General features: G+C 31.2%; 2 protein-coding genes across 2 annotated transcripts; one reads left to right on the top strand and one right to left on the bottom strand.

Moving 5' to 3' along the window:
• The first annotated feature begins 2,121 nt into the window (after positions 1-2,121).
• On the top strand, positions 2,122-3,485 carry LOC132951279 (uncharacterized). Its single transcript, XM_061023083.1, has one exon. It carries the CDS (start codon positions 2,400-2,402, stop codon positions 3,483-3,485), a length of 1,086 nt encoding a protein of 361 aa, XP_060879066.1. The 5' UTR covers positions 2,122-2,399.
• Positions 3,486-5,541: 2,056 nt separating this feature from the next.
• Positions 5,542-24,023, bottom strand: LOC132951285 (CD109 antigen). The gene is made up of 26 exons (XM_061023094.1): positions 24,008-24,023; positions 21,658-21,769; positions 21,220-21,463; positions 20,911-21,161; positions 20,652-20,810; positions 20,412-20,583; positions 20,161-20,340; positions 19,323-19,424; positions 17,454-17,714; positions 17,195-17,338; positions 16,953-17,087; positions 16,803-16,857; positions 15,460-15,592; positions 11,668-11,785; positions 11,051-11,234; positions 10,793-10,953; positions 10,561-10,699; positions 10,376-10,494; positions 10,103-10,242; positions 9,568-9,965; positions 9,186-9,388; positions 8,392-8,544; positions 7,822-7,997; positions 7,166-7,328; positions 6,801-6,903; positions 5,542-6,631 (listed from the first exon to the last, which is right to left on the bottom strand). The coding sequence occupies exons 1-26, from the start codon at positions 24,021-24,023 to the stop codon at positions 6,441-6,443; spliced, it is 4,212 nt and encodes a 1,403-aa protein (XP_060879077.1). The 3' UTR covers positions 5,542-6,440.
• Between the last annotated feature and the right edge of the window lie 1,073 nt (positions 24,024-25,096).

The raw sequence follows: 25,096 nt of genomic DNA on the forward strand, positions 1-25,096 counted from the left end.
GGAATAAATAAATAAAAAAACATATTTTTATTTGCAGGAGTTGTATTGGGTGTGGGAAGTTATGGGAAATTATTTCCCAATGTCCATTCTGCTCATACAATACTTCTATGTGGGCACAGGGAAATAATTATTATTAATATTAATATTTAAATAATAAATTAATATTATCAATATTAACAATTCACATGTTGTATCGGCCTCGTGCTGAACGTGCATGTGTTTGAGTATGTAAATGGATATTAGTGTGAGTGACCTAAAATTACACGCACAGATAAAGATACTTACGCACACGCATTCAAAAGTCAATGTTTGGCTTAGATGCCTGTCATCCAAGCCCGGATTAAGACCTTCGGGGGCCCAGGTGCCAAGATATGGTCATGGGCCCCGGGCCTCGAGCCCCCCCCCCCCCCACAATGAAAACAACACTTCAAAATAAAAAAAATGTATAGTAAAACAAATTTAAACCATTTTAATTAAGTATAATAAAAACAATAAAAATCAGTATTTTATATAAAAGTCTTTTTTCTAGCTTTTTGTGTAGCAAATGCTTCTAATGTCTTATCAAAGCTTAAATGTTGTAGGATATAATTTTCTGTAGACAATATCATTAATGGTGACAGATTATCTTGTGTTTGTGTTGATCTATTTTTATTTTTAATTCTGGTCAACTTGGAAACTGCTCTCTCTGCAGTACAATTAGCAACAGGAATGGTAAGATATATTCTTATAGCAATATGAATGTTAGGGAAAATATTAATAATATTACATTCGGTCATCCATTCAAATATCTTGAGTACCTACATAACCTAACTTAACCTAACCTAACCTAACCTACATACATCACGTTCATCAAATGTTGGTTTTAACTGATCCCAAAACTACTTAAAATATACTACTTCATATTTGATTGAATGATCAACATCATTTTTACACTAATTTTTCATATAGACTTATGAATTTATTAACACTTCTCAATATCATTAGTAGACTCTACATCTAGTCTAGTTAAGAATAAAAAGTGTTCAACTACTACACTATATGCATTTATTCTTTTGTCCAGTTCTGAGCAAAATGTATCAATTATTACATGATGTGTTTGACGCGGCTACGACGGTGGTGGTGGATGATCCGCGGAGAGCCGGTCGTTGGTGTGGTAGGTTGGGTGGCACACTCGAGCGTTAAAAAATACAAACACAATTTCGGGTGAAGAAGATTGGTGTTTATTTCACCCCGTACCGGGTACACGTATATATATGTATACAAAAAAAAATATCAAAGAAAAAAAAGAACAACTGACGGCGGGCTATATGAAGATATGTATATATGGTTGTGGTCGTGGTGCGTGCTCACAACGTGTGTCTTTTTACTAGTGAGTTTACGACGGCCGGTACTCGTTCTACGCGACTCGCCTTCCCGTCCCACCTTGTGCCTTTGTGGCGTGGTGGGGGGAGTTGGCGTTGTCGCGCTGTAGCCCGTAGTGGCGGTTGACGAAAAGTGTAGACTGGTCGCTGCGGTACCTGTACTTTGTACTGGTGGCCGCTGCGTACCGCGTCATGTTTCAACCAAAAATTAATTATTACCTCTAAGTATAGTTAAACCCTTATTGTTACCATCAGGAAATTTTTTTATGATTTTTTTTTCTTGAAACACCGTAAACATGGTAGGTGGGTGACAAGACCCGACGCCTGTTAGTTCAAAAAAAATCTTGTAGGCACTATAAAAATTATAAATTACCACTCAATATAATTTTAAGCCAAGAAGACTATGGGTCTTTTACATATGTGGTCCCGGGAACGTGGCCCCCTACCCCCACCCTTAATCCGGGCTTCCTATTATCGAAGCACTGTTTTGATGAACAAAAATGCTTCTACAGGAAAAATTTTCAAGCCTCGTTGATATGTCGGATTTTGGTCATTTTTGTTTATCTGAATGATGAGAAGTTTTTGCAGGTCGGATCAAAGCTCAAATTTTAATTTTACTTTACATAGTAGTAGAAAAATACGTTTGAAAAAGAACAAATATTGTGCATTATTCAAATGCATATTCCAGCTTCAATAATTATAATTTTCAAAATCAAGCTTTGATCATACATACAAAATGTTCTCCACTTTGGTAGTGATGTCGTACGCGATCTACCCAAATAGGCGATCTACCGGTTATTCCGAATTTCCGAATTTCCAAATTATCTTGATAATTTACGACTATTTATTTATACGTTTATATGACTTCCCTTTTATAGTTCAATTAATACGATAAGATAAAATATACGATAGCCTGACGTCCAGACACATCGCCGTCACCAACTCGCCACAATCGCCGTCTCTACTACGCCGAAACTACTACCCGTTTTCTACTCGTTAGACAATAGTAAATAATATTTCATTTTTTAATATTTCATTATGAGTTCAAGAATCGGACATTTTTATCGTAATATTATTTGTGACGAACAAACATGTGCGAATTATTTAAAAAGCAAACAGTTGTTACCTCAAAATGAAGAAAATCATTTAACGTGCAATGAAGTGAGAGAAGGCGTCAGCTGTGGTGGAGATCTTAAAGAAACTACCAGAACAAGTAAAAAGAGAAATTCGGATGGATCATTTAAAAGGACAGTTACATTAAGATGCACCAAAAAAGGGTGTCAAACTTTTCAATCAATACGTAAAGGTAATCAGTTCTTTTCATACACTGATCTCAATGGTAGATGTAACAGCAAATTAACATTAACGGAAATTATGGAATTGGTGTGGTATTGGGTTTACCTTAACACTGTTCAAACAACGGTACTCTGGACAGGACGAAGCAACCATACTGTTGTTGATTGGTACAACTTGTGCAGAAATGTCGTAGTCGATTGTTTTTCGAAACGTCAGAAAATGGGTGGGCGAGGTTGTATTGTGGAAATCGATGAATCTCTTTTTCAAGGAAAAAGAAAATATAATCGTGGACGTTTGTTATGTTCTGATCAAAGAACGGGAAATGAAGAAAATGAGGAACCCCTAAACAATGACGAAACTGAACAATCAGCAGAAGAAACTAATCAACGAAATTATGGTTCACGGGTACAAGGACCATGGGTATTTGGTCTATGTTGGCACCACAATGACGTTCTGGAACGCCGATTTTTCATAGTTCAAAAACGTGATAGAGCAACACTTTTGCCAATTATTCAAAGAGAAGTTGAACAGGGAACGATAATTCACAGTGACCAGTGGAAGGCATACGCTACATTAAATGAACACGGGTTTAGTCACAAAACAGTAAATCATAGCCTAAATTTCATTGATCCAAGTACAGGAGCACATACTCAGTCAATCGAGGGTCTTTGGCGTATTGTGAAGAAAAGATACGGTATAAAAGTAAACGGAGCTTCATCATTACTCGAAAGGCAGTTAAAAGAAGAGTGGTGGCGATCACTTCATCCAGCCATGGATACAATATTTGACGATTTTCTTTCAGATATGAAAACAATATTTTTAGTTTAAGGTATTTTATAAAAACCTAAAATCATAATAATTTATATAATTATGATATTATTATTATTATTAAATTAAAATTTATTTATAAATAGTTAAGTATGTAATTGGTTATGACATTATTATATTTTAAGTAAGATATAAAGAAAATACGGAAATTAAATACTATTTTTAGTGGATTTGGGTAGATCACGCACTACTTGAAAACAAGTTTGGTAGATCGCGTACGATATCACTAGCTCCACTTTTAAATTAAAAAAAAATTTAAAAAAATTCTACATGGCGTGAGAGTTTTTCCTGTAAGACATATTTTTGTTTTATTGAAAATTATAAAAAATGTATTTAAACAATAATAATAATATAACTATGATTTTTAATAGAATTTGTTCTATTAAAAAAAAAGAATAATGATTCTATGTTAAATTTTGTTTGTATAATTTTGTGATGTTTTTATGTTAAAATCAATTAACCGATGTTTTTGCATTAATTATTAATAGGTAGTGCTTTGTGATGTTTTTCACATCTTTTTTAGATTCTGAGCGGAGCGATGAATGTATTGATTTTACAATGAGGTTTTTTTTTAATTATTTTTTTTTTAATTTTAATTTCATTTCATTTCATTTTTAGGACAATAAAAGTGCTTAGATTTTCTCAACAGTATCTTTTCTGATAGGAAAGTGAATCTAGTTTCTATTTTAGGGGCCTCAAAAGTAATAATTTTCCAGTTGCTTTCAAAAGTGCCGTGATAAACAAAAGAAAAATTAAGGAAAAACGGGAATTTTTACGCAAAATCGATTTTTGACTAAATTGATTTTGGTTTTTGGTGTAACTCTAAAACAAATGACCGTAGATAGGTACATGAAATGTTGACTGAATGTTTATATTAGCATTTTCTATACACCATAATATTTTAAAAATATTATGACTTATTTTGAGCTGCTTACGGACATTTTCAGTTTCCAATTTTTTTTAGATTTTTATTCTATAATTATCAATACAATTTTATTTGTTGGGTAAAAATGCTTGAAAATTTAATACAAGGCTCCTAATATATTGTGTCAAATATAGATAAAAAATAATAAAAATCCATACTCGCAATTTTTTTTTATAAGCATTTAATATTAAAATATTGACAAAAAACATAAAATCACGAAAATGTGCAAATTATTTCGGGTTTGAAAATCATAAAAATCTTTTTAATTAAATCTAAGATTTGAAAATGTAATACAAGATTATCCATAAGTTTATCTACCTTTATCAAAAAAAAATTGTCTACAAGAAAGTCAAATTAAATTTTTATGAGCGTCTGAAATTTATATTTTTACAACATTTGATATTCACTCGATTTTTCATGTAACGATTTTCTTATTTTGTTGTAATTAAAAAACGTACTGTAAATATATGACAATTTCACTGAATGTTTATATTTTCATTTTCTATACACCATACAATTTTGAATATATTTTAACTCTTTTTGAGCTGTTTATGGACATTGTCAATTTTCAATTTTTTTAGTTTTTTTTTTCTAAATATGTCAAAAAATGTTGGTAAAAAAGCTTGAAAAGTTAATACAAAGCTACTGATATAGTGCTACAATAGCAGATTAAAAATATTAAAAATACATTAGCCCATTTTTTTTATAAGCATTTAAAGTTCAAATTTTGACAACATTTATCAAATTTTAAATTTTATAATTATTTTATATTTTTAATTATTTTTATAAAAATGTATAAAATGATTAACTTTTAGTGACCCATATACTACATACTTAAGTATATTATAAAACATATTGGTCAATACATGTTAAATGCGACTCTAGCAGTCAAAAAAATAACAAAATACGAGTATGTCATTAGCATTTACTCAAGAATATACTGGTAGTAACTGGGGAATATATAAGCCACTTCTCAACTTCACATCCCAACAATAGTTATGTGTTATGTTATAAACCTATGCAGGGGGTATCATTTTTGGACAAATAGACTTATAGAGTAAGTAAGGACACTTTTACATCTAGTGTCAGAACTTCAGATGTCGACAAAATATAAATAAAAACAAAAATATGATTATTTATAAATATTTATATATTTATTATAAGTACCATTTCAATTTAGTATTTACAAACAATAAAACTGTTATCATAATTAGTGATTTAGTAATTGCCTATTGAAGGTGTTTATTTTGATAATAATTATAACATCTGTCAATCAGTCTTTATATTAATGAAAAAAAATCCTACATAATAATGTAATTTACTGAATTTTCATTCGGAATCAGGGATTATAATATGCATAATGGCTTACAAAATGTAAGGTTCGTTATTACATATTATTGTAAATTGACTTTCAAGTAAATTTCTAATTCACATTTCTATTATAATAATATTGTGTACATGGATAGGTATTAATTAGGTAGGTATGTCAGCTATCGTATAGTAATATAAATTAAATATCATTAAAAAAAAAAACAATAATAATAATACTATAAATTAAAATACTTAAGATAATGTAAACTTTTTCGAGTATTTGATTAGATTTGCATGCAGATAATATTATAATCTTCGAGTAGTGTCTGTTTCTTAAAACATGGAAATTATCATTATTATTTTTCTTTTTAAGTGCCTATATTATTTTCCAAAAAGTTTTTATATAATATTTATTTATTATAATAATAATGTTTAAAATAATACACTATTCAATAAGTTAATGGAAATGTAAATACTTAAATAAAAACAAACCGTAATAGTATTATGTAAATTGCACGCAAAGCGAATACATACATACAAAAAAATGTGTTGAGTTTTTAACAATCTAAAATAATATTAATATGTTGGAAAAAATAGGAATATTGTGAAAATATACCAATTTATTTTCCTCTTGATTACGCATATATATATATATATGGATATAATGTATATGAAAAAAATTATATTTATGTTTTGTGCGCATCATATCAGTTAAAATATTAACGTCTAACAAGTAAGATACTTGAAATCGAAGCAACGATGAACGTCAACTGCAAACCGTTATGGAACTGTGACGGAGCACCGGATTTGGGGTTATCGGTTTGTACACACATTTTGGTACAATCGGAATCTTCACATATTTCACATGGAGTCGCTTTTCTCGGTGAGTAGAAAACTCTGGCACGCCTCGCTAATAGAAGGAAATATAAATAATTAAACAAACAAAACAATAAACATAAACATAAAAAGACCTTAAAATGTAATAAGGCACAATGTTAACAGAACAAAAAAAAATTATTTAAAAAATGTTTGGTTTGAAACACAATGCATTTAACAGGGGTAAATTTGTGCACACTCACACTGATCGTAATAATCATACACGGTGACGGGCACTGGCTTTTGATTGGCTACTTTGTGTGTTTGGAACGCTGATATAGTCGGACAGTATTCTTCAGCCATCATCTGAAAAATGGAATACATTTTGGTTATTTGGTCAAATCTAACATGTACCTGTATATGTTACCAGTCAGATTCTATCTTAAATACAAGTAATACAGAAATAACAGAAGAACAAAATCAGTCTTCCCCAAGTATAAAAGTATGAATATTTGAATTCATATTTAAGAACTTGTATTTTTTAAATTTAAAAGCAGGTACCATTGTGGTATACTTATATTCAAATATGGTAGTTGTAGTTTAATTTTAATTTTAAATAATGGTTTACCTTGTCAAAGTACAACATGACGACGGTATCTCCATCTTTGGTCTCGACGCGTTTGATGTTGTTGGACAATCGGAGGCTGGGCAACGCGTCGTTGTCCACAGTAAAACCTGAGGGTAGTGTCACTTCCATAACTGCCATGTTGCTGTCATTACCCCCTCGAAAACTGCAAAAATAAAACCCAGCACACATTGGGAGCGAATGAGTCGATTGTTATACGGAAACGGAATCCAACAATTACACGATATTCACTAAATGTTACATAGGCAGTACTGAACTGAATACATGAAGCGCGTAGGTATGTGTATAGTCTAGTACGAAAAGTGTCCCACCTACAAAGTCCGCCATTTTGAGTCTGTCAATGTTATTTTCATGATTTTTTATGGATAGAATTATTTTATTAGCTTATCTTCCACAAAAAAATCAGTGATATGCCGATGGTATCCATGGTTAATATATATTAACCGTGACTGGTATCTTAATTTTTTATGGTAAAAAAACATTATCACATATCGTGGAGGTACTACGGTTTATTGCTTATTCCACGATAAGACTGAAAATGGCAGACTACTTGGGTGGGAAATATTCAATGGTACAGTCATAAGACTGCCACATACATTCATAGTATAATTTTAAAAAAAAATTAAATAAACATGTACCCGGAACAGACGGAAAGCTGAAGGTGATTGGCGTTCGAGTTCTTGTCCACTTGCGGATCTAGCGAAAACAATGGCCAAGCACCGGTTACGTTTACATTGTATCTGTAAGACACTTTGATAATGGCTAATCCAGTACCGGTGGCTGTCACGTTCAAGATGCGAGTGCGCTTTGGGAGCTATGGAAATACGAAAGTGGTAAAAACAAACGTAGGTAATAGTAGGCAGACAGACAATGAAATTTATTTTTCTTGGTTGTATTTTTGGTTTTTAAATGTCAACAAATATTATTAGTTTCATATTATTTACCAGAATATTATGCTAAAAATATATAATAATATATATTAAATGAACATCAAAACAATCGAAAAAATGAGGGTTAATTAAAATAAGTTTATCTGTTAAAAAATAAATATTTTCTTGTGAATCAATCTTAAAAATACTAGATAATATATTGAATTAATGCAATTAATGCCTCGAAAAATATAAATTAACATTGTTGTCTAAATTTCATACAATATTAACTATCATTAATTTACATTCATGTATAATAATTTCAGAAACATTACTCACTTCGATCAACTGCAACACCATGGCGTTATCTTTGGTTACTTTTAGTTCAGATTGTCCATTTTTCATGTAAGAAAATGTGGCAGATAACTTTAAAGTACCCGGAGTAATTCGCTCGGCCATTTGAGAAAGCGCGTACAACGTTATCACCGTGTCCTAAACGAATGCATGGTAAAAAATATAGAATTATTAATAATGGATTTAAATGTATAACTTAAATACTTAATACTAGTAAGAAAAAGGTACACATACAAAGGAACAAATTCATAGTATGAAATATGTGTTATTTAGCAATTCCTAATAGACCTATCGATATTCTTTTGAAAAATAGGTGGGTAAGTCCTTATAATACGTTTAGGTATACATTAGAACAGAAGCGTACTTAAAATAATATTTCCTTCTGGTAACTCTTCTAGAGTTGCCACAAGATTTCACAAGATTTAAAAAGCCAATGAGGTATAATGAAACTAGTCCAGAGAGTGAAATTCTGAATTAATTCAAGTAATTTATTTTAACGAAATAATAATTGGACAAGGGGAATCTCACCATAAAACTTGATACCAATATCACTATTAATAACGATGTATTTGATGTGTTTGAGTTCTAAGGCAAAAATATTCACTGTACTTTTACATGGGATGGTTGATCTAAATAATCCGTAGGTATAGATAGGAAAAATGTAATTTGACGAAATATTGCAACATTTAGAACTGTTGAACACCTATAGCATTCCGGTTAACGCTCTAAATCTAATTAATTTCTGATAAATATTCAACTACGTAACCTAAAATATATACCTGGCTAGAAGCGAACCCTCCTTGATCGTTTTGTTGAGACACCAACCAGTGTAGTATCGGCAAACCGTCTTCTACAAGTTCTCTTTGCAAATAGGTTAACAAGGCGTATGCGGTCATTTCTACGTCAACCGAATTAGGCTCTTGGACCCATGGATTTTTTTTGTCGTTAGCACGATCCATACGTTTCCACCATTTTTTTCCATCTGAAAGAATGATATCATATTTTTATTTTATTACAGTACAAAAAAATATTACATGTAGGTTACCAAGTTCGTTTAATTTAAAATTATTTACTTATCCAACGGATAGAGCAATAATTATTTTTGGCGATGGTTTGTTAAAAATAATACGTTTCGTAATAAATAATATTAACCAGACTTACCAACAGTATTAGCTTTCAATTCGAGTAGGTTAAAAGCTACATTTTTCTCCGGATGATCGGCTAAGTGCAATGCGTATGAGCAGATGGCGATCGCGTACGGATCTTCTACTCCCGGTAGGTTTCTCACTAAATATTCTACGGCTCTATTAATTGTATTGCGGTAAACAGGAGTGGCCTTTTGGTTTTCCAAAAATGCTATAAGTGTGTAGGCGGTGAGTGCCAGTCCTTTTGAGGATCCTCCCTGTATGTCACTGTGACTGACATAGCCCACTTCCGGGAAACTACCATTATTCGCCTGATTGTTAGACAACCACTGTAGACCTTCGATTATGATTTTTTCTTCAATTGGTATATATGGCATTGCCTGTCTGAATGACTTGACAACGTAAGCGGTCAACCTGGAAAATATTAATTCATAAATATAAATTTAAAAAGAAAATTATATTTTACTCGATTATTCATCTGTATTTAACGACACCGGGGGACTACCATCTATCGTAGAACCAATATAATATAATAAATAAGGTACACATACCACGTACTACCACTAGCATCTGCCGATCCGAAAGCACTAAAAGAACCATCTGATCTGCGGTACGTTAACTCTTGTTGGTACCCAGTTTCCATATATTTCAACGATTTTGTTTCGACAGCAGTCGTCAATTGTTTTGTATTCTAAACGGGAATGAAAGCAGATTATTTAGATTGGGGTTGAATAATTTTAATTTAAAACGCATGTGACATAAATTGTGACTGGTACACTATTTATCACTATTATTCGAATTTATACATAATATCTGACACCTACTTTCAAGTAATCCAAAATGACGATATTGGGTACGAAATTCAACATGTTTTGTTCACCACATCCAAAAGGCATTTGGATCAAAGACGCCAAGTTCATTGTGCTTGGCCCCAAAATATCACCTGTTATAAAAGAAAACAAAACATTTTAAAAAGGAACAAACAAACATTTTCAAATTAACAACATACCAACTGCTCCGATTTCAATTAATTCAGAGTCTGGAACAATATTGCTAGGAATTTCTAAAGTTATGTTTTTTTCAAACAATGATTCTTTTCTGAGATCGACAAAGATCGCTTTGTTTTTATAAATGGTTTCTCCTTCCGGCTAAAGAAACAGGTAAAGTGGATATTATTAATGATAATATATGAAAACAACGGTTTAATGCCACTGTACACAGATCATTGAACGAAATTATACCTTGACCAATAGCTTCTTTTCTATAGCATCGCCAGCCAATTTACTGGTAGCTGTCAACTTAATGCTGATGTAACCTAGATCTTTGGTTTGTATTAGGAACGATGTTGGACTTCCACTATTCGATTTGATAGTTAATGATTTCCGTTTGTACAATTCCAATTCTATTATTCAAAACAAAACAAGAAGGGTTTAAAATAACAAGATTGCGTACATATAAATATAATATATTAGTCACACTATCCGCTTATTATTAATTACTTGAATCTCGGACATCATTGGAGGTGTCGGCGAAGTCGAACTGACCGATATTTTCTAAAGTCACGTCAGCTGTGACGTCTTTGCTCAGGTAATTAAACACCACCACCGGTATGGAAACATACTCGCCTCTTCTCACTGAGTATGGTAAATCGACGGATATGAAAAATGGTCTGAATACTTTTAGCTGTAAAATAATAATTGCAACCACTTAAAAATTATTTACATTGTAGAATCTAAAAATATGCTTCACATACGGTTTTTGTCTTTCATTACATTTCGTTAAAATCACATGGTAAATTTAATTTTATAGAATACAATGTAGATACTCTAAACAGTCTAAACCTAAGTAGGAATATTAAACTGATATATTATACTGCATAAAACTATTGATTATTTTTAATAGAAAAAAAAAATATATATTCCTGTTTATAATAAAAATGGAAAATAAAATAGATTTAGGTAAAACTTCGGTGGAAGGTATTCTACAAACACAAACACGTTTTAATAATTATTATTTTATCGACTACCAAAATTCTGATTGACGACAATGTTTTAAAATTATTACCCATAAATATAACATTATTTAGACGTTTAGTACATTATTTAAATAGTTTTACCTTTTTGGGTGAATCGAGAAGACCAAGTCCGTAGAGTGAATCAACTGAGAATGCAGTGATCACCCACGACGTGATCGTATCTGGCACCGTGGATTTCATGGAAGTTCGTCCGTCTTGCCTTTAATATCACACAAGTTAGTTATCAGTTTAAAAAAATGTTCTAGTTGAATAATATAATTAATCAATTAACGATTGATTGTTCGCTTCGTAGCACAAATATTTTGAATAACAAATTTAAACTATTTTAATGAAAACAATTGTAACATTTATCGTATTGAATTAAGAAGACGTTTTAATATTGTTTTAAAGGATTTTAATGTCTTATATAAAAATGTAAATGTATTTTAACATTAATTCAAAGTAAATTACAAGTAGTCCCACACTCGCACGTAATTACAATTTTTGGTTGTTGCATAATTATGAAATTGTATAAAAAGTGCAATAATAATATTAACAAAAATATATCATCGCTCATCTCTGCATCTAGTGCAGTTTTTGAGCAAAAACATTTATTATATAAAATTAAATACGACAAAATTTTTAGGGTATCTCATATCGGTTTTTTGCTACATGAAATTTATTTCATTTTATTCAATTTTCTAAAATCACAATAATCTTTTTTCTAAACAGTTGTAACATTTAGTTAAAATAATATTTCAAAAACCTAATGTGATTTCGTCAAAATTGTCTTTTATATTTCATTTTCATATGCGTTATCTATAATATGTGCCTCTATAATTGCTCTAACAACAGTAAGAGCTGATCTGTGTCAACGAATTTTTTACCGGCAATAAAGTGATAGGCGTTCTTTTATATCATGAAATAGTTTTAGCTTTTAACAACAATTTATCTTGTTATTAAACGACATAAGAAAATTAGACAATTTAAATAAACTCTATTATAACTGTCGATAATAATACATTTGAATTTGTCGATTAACATCGTTTATATAAATGAACTTATAACAATAATATAACTTAAAAATAATAAAAGTATGGGATAATAATATTGAAACTACAAAAACAACATGACGTTATGATAAACGTTTTATTTTTTGTTCATTATCTATATCCAGTTAAAATATATTAAGCAATTAAAGCAGAGCAATTCTAACCTTTAAATTTTAGTAATATTCGTCCACTCGATGTAGGTACATGACAGTGAATGCAGGCTATAGTAACGTTATCTGTTGAGTCGTACGATAGGTACTTACTTATACAATACATATAATAATATGTATAAAGAGATGGCTTTAGCGTTCTTACGATGTTCAAATATTGTACGTATTCTAAAATACAAGACATCGCCAGTCTGCAATATCACTCACCTTGTATGTACCTACCACTCGATTACGATTCATCTTTGTGTTTTGAGAAATTCAAAAAGTAAAGCGTGCGCAAAAGCTCATAGAAAAACGATTATGATTGACAATACATTTTGAAAAGCCACGGTACGTATTCGATATACACAATGAAACCTCCACCAGTGGAAACTTGGGTCCAAATACTTTTGTAATCAATAAAGGTAATATGTATTCCAAATAGTAAACCATCTTAACACCAAATGAATCTTGATTGTAGAATTTATAAAAAGATACAAACAAAATACCTAAATACCCAGCATTTAATGAAAAAAAAGATATATTTCTTAATCATTCTCAGTATTGGAAATTCATTGTCCTTGGAGATTCTGGAGGTGTTTCTGTGCTTTAGTCATTTCTGTGTTTAATAATAATGTTTGGATTATTGATATGTTTGTTTATAAAAACAAAATTATAGGTAAAAATACTAAAAATATAGAACTCAAGAAGAATACCATTGGTATTAGAGTTATATAATTGAATAAACAACAGTGGCAATAGTAGTTGTATGCATGAGATGAGAACTTATACTAATTGAGTCCAAATCGCGTAGATAGTGTCCAATGAATTTATAGATGTTTACGTATTATGTTAGAAGCTTGAGAGGTTTACATACAGATGATTGACATAATAGTGCTTAGGGGTATTATAGTGGAGGGGGAATTATCTTCGGTGTCAAGTCCTGTACGAAACTATCAGATGAATAGGTACCTAAGAATAATCGTTTAAAGGATAGTTGTGGGGCGCTTTACTCAACTTACTCCCCAGGTAAACGAGTTTGATGATCCTGGTATTATTAATAACAAACAACCCCATTCCCCCTTTCCTGAGTCCGTACCGTGTGGATAGGTTAGTGAATAGCCAAGTGTCCTGAAGGGCATGTGTTAGGAAGACGCGCGGCTTGTTCCACACTGGTGCCGGTATGCGAGAGAACGCGTACGGGCCGGCCAGCGGCGGCCGCGTCACTGGCTGTACAACGGCGCCTGGCCCGATGTACGGTTTCACAACCGGTTGGACAGGCAACTGGAACTGAACCAATAATTTTGGACTTTGGCCGGTTGGCGCCACTGTATACAACAAACATACGAAAACGGTACATAATACTTCATGGCGACAAGCAGACATTGAGAGTGGTGTGCATGTGTGTGTGTGTGTGAGAGAGAGCAAAGGGCGTCCGTTCAGGAAAAAATGTAGAGGGACTGAATAACAAAGAAAGCCAACGACAACCTTGTCTCATTTTATGATTTAATAAATAGCAATAATAAAACACTCATAAATGTTTTTCACAAAAACAATTAACTATTCTAATACTTTTAAAAGCATAATAAGTCTTCCTGGGAAAATATAAATTCGGGAAAAACCAATTCTTCAGTCTTAAATTTTAATCTGTCTAAAAGTAGTAATAACAGATGAATTAAAATGTATTTTTATACTGCTTAATTTGTTATACAGTTAATTTTCGTTAAAAATTATCTTTAGAAACATCCCAATTCAAAATCTTATCACTGGCATTGTAAATGTATTGCAAATGAAAGATAAATAACAAATACAAACATGCTGCATAAAATAGGAGGAGCAAACGATGGAATATAATGTTGGACGGAAGGACACCCTCGCGTGTATAATGTACAATGTACATAAGTTAGATTTTCGGGCTATATGTTTATAAGGTTTTGACTATAAACGACACTTACATAATAATTTAATTTTCTTCAATGAGTCTTCCTATGCTTGGACTATTTTACTAAACAAAATAGGAATTGGAAGAGAAATAGGAGGAATTGTTTTAGTGTTAAAGGCGCCTCTCCTGTATAATAAAATTAAGCCAATAGCCAATTTTTCAAGACTGGATATAAATTAATTTATTAAGTAAGTTAAGAGTTACAGTCAAAATAACTGTTAACTCAGTGAGTCTTTAAATATTTTCACCACAGTTACTTAACAAGTTATTTTTTAACGTGAATAGCTTACCATGGAATAAAAAAAATTTATTATATATTGTGTAAACAACTTTTTAAGTTTATCTACATTTTGATCAATAAAATTATATATAAACACATAAACATTTATTTGCTATAATTTAAATTTAACTCAGTTACTTAAAAAATAACTCATCTAAAAAACTTCAATATTATTAAGTAGGTATTACTTGAAATGACTTATTTTTCAAATAACTTAGAGAAACAACTTTAAACAACCTAGTTCTAAAAAAGTAATTTGCTCCAGCCTTGTGATTTTCACAACCAGACAATAGCATTTCAAATAATTTGTTAAGTGTGGTGCTCACACCCATGTACCTTTACCGCATTACCGGTTAAATGCGTGTACAAGCAATGGGTATAATTTGGATATAATAATTTTAATATTATTTCAGCGGTGCGTTCCAAGCATTAGTAGGCAAGCACCCTTTGATTGGTTACAACTCTATTTACCCAGATTCAGTGGACTCCCATAGCCACGTTTCGGGGAAGTTCTTCCGCACTTTGATGCTTGAAGATGTTTCGGAAACAGTGGATGGTATCGGCATCATTTCTTGGTCATCCATCACATTTGACCTATAGTAAACTGTACACGGTCCCCATTACACCATGAGTTAATATTAATACATACAATTATAATTTTACTGTTATTCAAACGATTTGACTACATATGATCATACATAATACCACTCATTGGTTCGGTATCTTCCTTACAACGATATTAAAAGCGGTATTGCGGTTTACACTGTGTAAGCAATTTTGACAGAATCTATAGAAAATTTCGAATTTTAATAATTTAAATAAATTTTGTTATAAGAAACGTGCAATACCGCCTTAAGTCGTTTATACACGATTTTTTTTCGCTGAAATCAATTCAAATGTTCAAGACCTTGTTTTGTTTGTCCTTTGAATTCCATCTTTGTCCTCTCATCCAAATAGTATTGTAAGTACGGACCATAACAATATATCACGTTTTTGTTAGGTTTTAATATATCAAAACCAAATTTTAGTATTCATATATTATAATATATGTGTACCTATGCGATATAGGATACCTACCTATAGTTATGGTATACCATAATTTCTGTCAAAAAACCTACATTTTTGTGTCTCATGTTATTTTCTTTAAAAGCTAATATAATTATTATAGTTATTAATACGTTAAACTAGTTGATACATAAAAAGCATATTAGATTTATTGTATTCGTCTTAAGTGACGGGTGGCGGATTTTTTTTATCTCGAACAGTCCGCAATGTATCGTATTCCATTGGTCAACCACTGAGAAAATAATGTAAATTATTTATGGATACTTTAAAAAAATACAATTTATATTCGTATAAAAAGTACAGCAATTTTTGATTTTTAATTTTTTAATGTGAAAATAAATCAACTAACGTAAAGTATAGGTATTTCAAGGATATTCACAAAAATTATAGGTACGTTTGAATAATGATTGTGAATTTTTTTTATTACATTTTTCCAGTGGTCTCACATATAGAAAATTATTTTATTATTATTATTGAAGCTACTAATTAATTTTGATTTTGACATATGCAATAAATCGAGATTTAACCATCACAATAATTATTATGATTAAAAATTTGTTAAGATAATTTACAGACGGGTTCCATGCGTATAGGATTCGAAAAACGACTAGCTAGTATTAGTCATAATTTTGTTTATAGGAATAAATATTTTCATTTTATTTTGTGACTTATGTATCGGTATTTTTTTCATTTTATACATCGTATACTAATAATTAAAAATGCTTCGTGTTAAACATAACACCACTTACCCCAAGGATTATAATCATTGACGAAGGCGTTGGTCAATATGGTGGCTCCAGATTTCTAGACAAATAAACATATACACGACATTAAGCCGATTTCTAGAATGGAAATTATCGCAGTGGTGTGGTCGGTAGAGATAAAAAAATAACACTTACATCGAACGCTTGGTGAGCGGTGTACGAACCTGGCCACCAAAACATCGAACTTCTATCCAACGATTCTCTGAGGTACGGCATGTAATTGGAATGTTCACCGTTGTCGTAAGTTCTAAGTTCGTCTAATACGTTGTCCTGGTTATAAAAATGGATAAAGAAAACGATTTCATAACATTTATATGTAAATAAATATAAACGGTCAAAGGCAGTCGATCAGTCGTCAACATCGACACTTAACTCACGTGTGATATGTCGTTGCCGGTTTTCAGTAACAGAACGCTCTGGTCGATTCCAGCTACGCCTATGTATGAATTCGGTTTGGCTTCGAAATTTATATCCACTGAGGTGTCAGGCTCTACCTCATCGCGACTCACGTCCACGTTAATCTGAAACGAAAGCAATGAAAAACAGGCCGGAGATGGGGTAGGAGGTGTGTAAATAACAATAACAACAGTACTATTATAAAATACTCGAAAGTCGTTATCTAGTATGGATACTTACGTAGTTCTGCAACACTCCATCGAGTTCAACGTCGATAGCGTCGGCGACTACCTCACCGTCATCCTTGACAAACTGCACGATAACGTGGGCGGTGGGTGCCATAGCGTATGTGGCCAAGAACCGGATAACGGCTGTGTGCTGACCGGCGTTAGGAATCTGCACGGTACTAGCTACGATTACATCACCCCTGCCGAGAACTTGGTAAGTTATATACTGCAGACTCTCCGTCGAGTTCACTTGTATTTCGACATCTTTATTAACCTAAAAGCAAAAGCACTAATTAGTAGCGATGTGCAGTTAGATCGATATGGGGGGGGAGGGGGTACAACAGCCGATATAATAATATGTAGATAGGTTGATTTGAATTTGTCACAAAAACCATCGTATCGTCAAATTCGTCATAAGCTTAATCGTTCATATTAGAACTAGTAGGTAGTGTAGGCAAATGAAACCTAACTAATAGCTACCTACGTTCATATGAAGACAATAAAATGATTTGAAACTAAAACGTTTTAAACATATTATTTAAACATTATGAAATAAATAAATCAAGAATATTCGTATACAATAACTTTGAACCTTAAGTTAAATTTATATTTCTTCAAAACATTATTTAACAGACCTTCATTAGTAGAAACTTTATATAGTAAGTAAGTCCCTAACATCAAATTATAAGTATTTATAAGCTTTCTAATGTGAAAAACCCATTAAGTGTTCATTTACTGGTGATGTTACCCTATAGATAAACCGAAAATAATCTGTATTACTCCCCGAATATTATTAATTTATAATTATAGTGATATAATATTATAATAATGCATATAATACAATAATGGATAAAAAAATAAAAAAATGTACTATAGTACTATAATACAATCGCTCTAAAGTCAACACTATTGCGCCATCGCATCTTTGAGTTAACTCGTGTATGGAGATAAGTGACTTGATATGAATTTATGTATGTAATTGAAGGTTATTTACAATATTTTAAACTGTTAATAAGTTAAACTACAAGTATTATAGGCCATGAGACCGTCTCTGCTACCTACCTCAAAAGAATTCAGGGGACCACACAATAATGCAAAAGAAAAATATTATAAGAGGAAATTAAAGTATTAATTCATCTTTTGTTCAATCTTATAAGACAAAAGATAGGTATTTACTTCCTTAATTATTATAACTATTGTAATTAGATTAAAGTATAATATACTAAATTATTAAATTATTATTATGTGTTTGTGTTTTAACGATTTTACGGCAAGTAGGTAAGATTTACGTACAGTTTATTCAGTCTTAATAAGTGTCCTCGTGAAATTGGCTGACCCCACAGTTCTAACCCTAGCCCTAGGTTTACTAGTAGTTACAAAATCCCATCTAACCATTGGATATCTATATTACTTGTGTGATCGTTGTTGTTATTATAAATATTTTCTAGATCGGTGTTTTAATTATTTCAGTAATTCCATAAAAAGAAATCGTATGTCTTGCGTTCAATGGCTCTGTCGACTTTCTGCTTTTAATTTACTACATAAGAGGAATGTCCGAAATGTTTTGTTAAAACTTAAAATATTTTGGTACCTACCTCATCAAATCGTACATTCACTACATAATTAAATACACATTTATATTAATTATTATTTATTAATTATGATTATTGAAATTTCCGGAATTTGTGTATAATTATTATAGGTTTAACCTAACCTAGGTACAGTGTATAATTCGATTAGCGACCAATTTATTACGATAAATTTTAAAATAATAAATTGAAATGAACACCGATCGCCGTTTATTCAGTTATTTCAAAAATACATAATCGTAGTTGAAATGTATCGATAATACGCAAGACAATTATCATGCAGTCAGTCTTACCGTAGGGCGTTCGGTCAGAACGGTAGCTTGCATAAATGTATTACTGGTTGAGTGTGCTGGTAAGATCGTGGATAACGCTTCTCTCTGGTTCAAGTACTCTGCCTAAAATCATAAGTGTTTCGTCGTTAGAAAAACGTGTTTCATTTAATATAATTAATTTTATCCATGCATGATATTTTCAGAAACTGTATCCAAATTGCACAAAAATAAAACGTGTAATTTGCATCCATCTCTTAAAAGGGTCTGTCAAAGTAAGCCCTGGCACATAATAATATTCATGATATAAATTTATTTTTTAATAAATAATCATAATTATATTTCTATTTTGTATACAAAAATAATTTCAAATGTTGATATAATCAATTCGTAGGTTTAGTTTTAATAAAGATGAAAAAAATCAAAATAAATATTTTATTTAACAATTTTTATTATTTTATTATGTGTTTTTCAACGAACAATTACACGGGTTTTTAATGCAAAAAAATAGAAGTATAACTTACACCCTGTAATAATTAGTCATTGTAATAAAACTCCTTTCCCAGTTTTGTAGATTAATGAATTACAGGCTACAGCAACCACCAACATATCACATTTTTGGTTTTTATTTTATTTCGAATAAATAACCTTATTTTAATAAGTAAAATATAATTAAGGTTAGGTTATTATTTATAATTCAGATAGAATGCAATTTTAATAGAACCCTTTTAAGAGATGGCTTGCAGCAATAAATCAGGACCCTTATTTTACTTTATTTTTATTTTTGGCATAAAATTAAAATGCAATCCTGCAACACTATGGATATGGGCAAATTTTGCCTTAAAAAAATTAGACAACTCACCTCAATGACGATCACTGATGCATTGATCTGCGGATAGTAGACAAGTGGAATCAAACCATTTCTTGGCAACATGTGTTTGGATTCGTCTAGCTTTTCAGTCTCATGCGAAAATCCGTGCCAAACTTTCACCGGATTCCTGTCATCGTATACAGGCGTGCCATCGTGATGACTCATTTTTATCTAAAATTGAAAATATGTATAATAAAACCGCACATTTTCAAACGAGGACATCTGCGTAGAATACAACTTACAAAAGCTGTATATTTGAGTCCAGGCTTGAAGTATTCTGATGTTCTGATGAGATCCATTTTGTATTTGTAGTTGTGAAACATAACGTTAGCCGATGTATTCTGAGACCTGCCCGTGAGAGCTTCTTCGACAGTGACATCGAAAGTAATAATTCGTCTGAACTCGTCGTTTAGACTAAAAATAATTTTACAGTTTTGGTAATTTTTTATTATAAAGCGCTATTTAACTAATCTGAAACGAACCTAAGATCTTTAACGACATCAAATTGCACAACTGTTTTGCCATTAATTGGTACGACTTTTCTCAACGGGTTTTGGTATATAGGCTGTATGAGATCACTGTAGTATTCTGGGTAAACTGAAACAGTGGCCTCTCCTTTAACGGGCTTACCGTACGTGTATCTGAAACGCGACAATATAATGTGATGTAACCAATAGAAGAATAAGACTATAATTATTATTGGCACAATATCAATAATAAACACTCATAATTTATATATACTTAGCGTGAATGGTTGCAGACACGACAGATTGCTTAAACGTGGTGTGTTCAGGCACTTCGATGGTCACTTCAAACTTTGGCAAAACGTATTCAGCCACCAAGAATGATTTGTGGAATACTTGGTCCAGTACGGTGACGACAATATTCCAATCACCGAGCACCGGTGACTCAGATAGTTGAAGTTCTGAAGAAAAGACTCCACGGGTAGTTAGCGCTCTGCTCCAATGTTTCACACGATTGCCTTGGCCATCCTATAGATAGACGGTTATTATTATTCGTTTGGGCCTGGACAACGGCATTTATACGTACCGTAATGTAAATGTCCAAAGCTCCCGTAACGGTCGGTTTCAAATGGTAATTTAACACAATTGCTCTAAACTGCACTTTATGTCCCGGCTTATAGATGGCTTTGTCGGTTTGAATGAATACCGAATAACTCTTGTGAACGTACTCTAGTGTCGTGGTGTTGAAAACCTCTAAGCCACCCGAACCTCGAGCAGTTAGATTGTAATTACCAGGACCAACGTCCGCCGATCTAAAAATAAATGAATAAAAACATTTTCACAGCAAGAAATGTTTGTTTTTACTTTTAAGTCGTGCAAGACAATAGTAACTATAATTAATGATGAATATAGGTTGACAAATAATGCACATTAAACGTACTTCAAGCCGTACTATTCTCGTCGAAAACGGATCGACTTTGACAAATTGTGTGACTTTCAAAACGCCTTCCGCTATCTTGCTTACCACCAACGTCTACGACTACTGTAGTTGGCGATGTCGTTCCCTTGTGTACTCACTGCTACATGATATTCTGAATTTGGCCGCAAGATCTTCGGACCCACAATGGATATAAAAGCTAAACAAATCAATTGGTCATTAAAACGTCGTTTAAATGTTGAAGTAGGTAGTATAATTGTTATTTGTGGGTTGAAAATAAAACTGGCGTAAAAGAAAACCACTAAATATTATTCTCGGTAATATCGGTTGGTTTGTTTTTTTTTAAATATAAATCCATAGCATCTGTATCGTGGTGGTTCGGTACAAACTTCAAATACTGAAAATTTTTTATGAAAATTCTTTCTTTCTTTTCATTTTTACAGTCAACACGGGTATACAAAATGGTTAGTTTACAAATAATCCCCATAAAACACAAAACGACGTAATTTAGATTTCATAGGTAACGAGAAAAATTCGCTCGTGTATAATAAATAATTATTTGGACATTGATTAAGAAGTGTTTTATAATTCGCAACCCATTAAAGGAAAAGTGGTGATGATGAGAGGGTGGTGGTTATGGTAGTGCTTGGCTTAATTATTATCTATATAGCCACAACACACAGTCCACCTACAAATTTTGAGGGTTTCAATTAAAACTTTAATTAATTAAACAACAAAAATAACATGTATTATAGCTACCATAGCGGTGTAGAATCGCCCCGAAAATTGTATTATATTTTTTGCTTTTGTGTATGTTATACAAACTACAAACATTACATTTAAGTATACAAGAAAGCTGTTAGAATTACTATTATGGTATGCATAACGGGACTAGATTTTTACTATAGCCGCCAAATTGAGTATAAAATATGGGAAAAGGGCTGCAATTTTTTTAAACAAAACTCCTGGGGGAGGGCACAACGCCTTTACCACTATTATTGTTTAATTTGTATTATATTAAAACTAAAGATAATTACAACATGTAATTTATTTAAACTCTAAATAAAAATTAAAAATAGTTTTAGAGCGAAATTAATAATTAAAAGTTATAACCTACTTATAAGATTACTAATTCTAGGTATTAACTTATATCGAATATACAATGTATCCCGTGAAGAAGTGACCGGCCAGTGTCGTATGATAATATACCTTAAATTATGAAAAAAACCCCTTTAAAAAGGTAAGTCTAACTTTTTATTTTTTAGTTTTGGGGAATTCAACTTTTTTTAAACAAAACCCGAACCTACACACATAAAAATCGTTAATTGTTTTAAACTCCAAATGTAGTTAATGTTGTATACATTTAAGCATCGATTTGGACTCAATAAATCTTGATTTTACTTCTATTCAACATAATTAAAGTGACCAAAAATATATAGTTAGGACAAATACATTATAATGCTATATTAAGATATCATAACGTATGAGATTAACTTTCATAATGTTGTAAATTGAGTTTTTAAATTCGTTTCAAATTGAAAACTACGCTGTAGTTGAAATAACCCCAAGAAATAATTAAAAATTGAGATTTTAAAATGGTTTTAAAATTGAAATTTTACAGTAGTTTAAAATATAACCTCAAGATACGAACAATGGTGATTATTAATTTATAAAAATAAAATAATCACTCCCACGAGGGAATCGAACCCTAACCCCTAGGTTTTACCGTTATTCAAATCTAGCTACTTAACCTACCTACCTAACGGGACTACATACAAATAGTGATAAAATAAACCAATTAGGTAGGTACCTAAAATGGTAAATTTTGAAGCTATTTTAGAGTAGAAACAACTAGAAATTAACAAAATTAGTTCATAATGAATCGAGATCATGTTTTAAAACAACATTTTCTATTTTTTCATTTCAACTACCGGTATTATATTATATTGAATACCTTCAACTTCTTAAATTCAACTAATTTTGGGTGTTATTATGAATTATTATCATTTATCAACACTATGCGTTGAGTCAACTTTTTATTGTGGTTAATATAAATGACTACCTACTATGCAGTTGATTTAACTAATAGATATTAAACATTGTAGTTTGATGTAAATCAACTACTTTATTTGTATGTGTGAATACCGCACACTTCCTGATGTATCTTCAAAATAATTTAACTCTTTATCGTACATTTTTTTAAATCTATATAATTGTACTATTAACTCAACACTCGCAATCAAACCAGAAATGTTCAAATTTTTTTTTATTAAATTAAAAAAAGTTAAAAATAAAGTTGTCAAAAATTAGAATTTTATAAAGGAAATCGCGTATAATTCTAAATAAGGCCATATTTACTACAGTTTTCATTTTTATTTTATTATTCTACATAATAATACCTAGAATACCTTAAACATTTAGTTTTCCTAAATGTTACCTCTTTGTGAATACATGTCTCATCTAATCTTGTTGTCTAGTAAGGCTGTACGCTATTTCCTTTCTAAAATGCTAATTGTTTTTAATTTTTTTAATTTAATAAAAATGATGTGTTAGTTTTTGGTTTGATTGTGAGTGTTTATTTAGTTGATACCGAAAAAATAGCTTTAAAAAAGTATCAAATGTCGATGTGATGGACGGGTGATTTTAAGATTTTGAAAGTAATCTTAAATTTGTACAAATTAACACTAATATAAGTAAATTTTCTGAATGTTATTACAAAAAGGCAAAATGCATATTAAATTAAGAAATGGGGGAGAATCATGATTTAAGGTGATGGAGTGGGTTAGGGAAATGCCAAATAATTTTGCCTTTTGACAAAAACATAGTAAATGTTAACCGACTGAAAGTTTGACATGCTAAAATCCAAATTGTAATATGCATGTATTATATTATACAAGCAAAATTATAGTTAGGGACTGGGACGGCTTCACCATTCACCTTGTGTGTGTCTGTTTGACATACGTTTTCCCAGAGGGTCTCAAAGTCAAAAATTTTAAATTACGTCTGTACACGATACTGACGCGAATTGAAACGCGGCACTTTTGATCGATAGTAACAATGGATCACACCCAAACCATTCCCCGATGAATATTTAACGTTATATAACGTTATACCATAATAACTAATAATAATACATTCCACGTCATTACGACAGGTTTGTCGTTTGTGTAAACGAACACATTTCGTTCTTCGTATATTTAATTGTCCTATACGAATAATTGTCCAAAGCAGCATATCCCAAAATTGTCGTACTAATAAAAATAAATGATAATAGAAGTGTTCCAAAAATTAATATTTTCTTCACGACAACAATAGTGTACTTTTAAAAACCTATTATTGTTCAAATAAAATAGTATTAAACTTTTAAATATGTGTATACAAATTTGTTTGTAAATGAAAATATCCCTTTTTCAGCAATATGTTTATAGTCATTATAATTACCATAAGCGACATATTCTAACAATCACCAGACGTGCACATTTATATTAACTAAAAACTAATTTATAGAAATTGTTTCTATGAAAGG

Source organism: Metopolophium dirhodum, chromosome 1 (genome assembly GCF_019925205.1).
Source record: "Metopolophium dirhodum isolate CAU chromosome 1, ASM1992520v1, whole genome shotgun sequence".
Classification (NCBI taxonomy): domain Eukaryota; kingdom Metazoa; phylum Arthropoda; class Insecta; order Hemiptera; family Aphididae; genus Metopolophium; species Metopolophium dirhodum.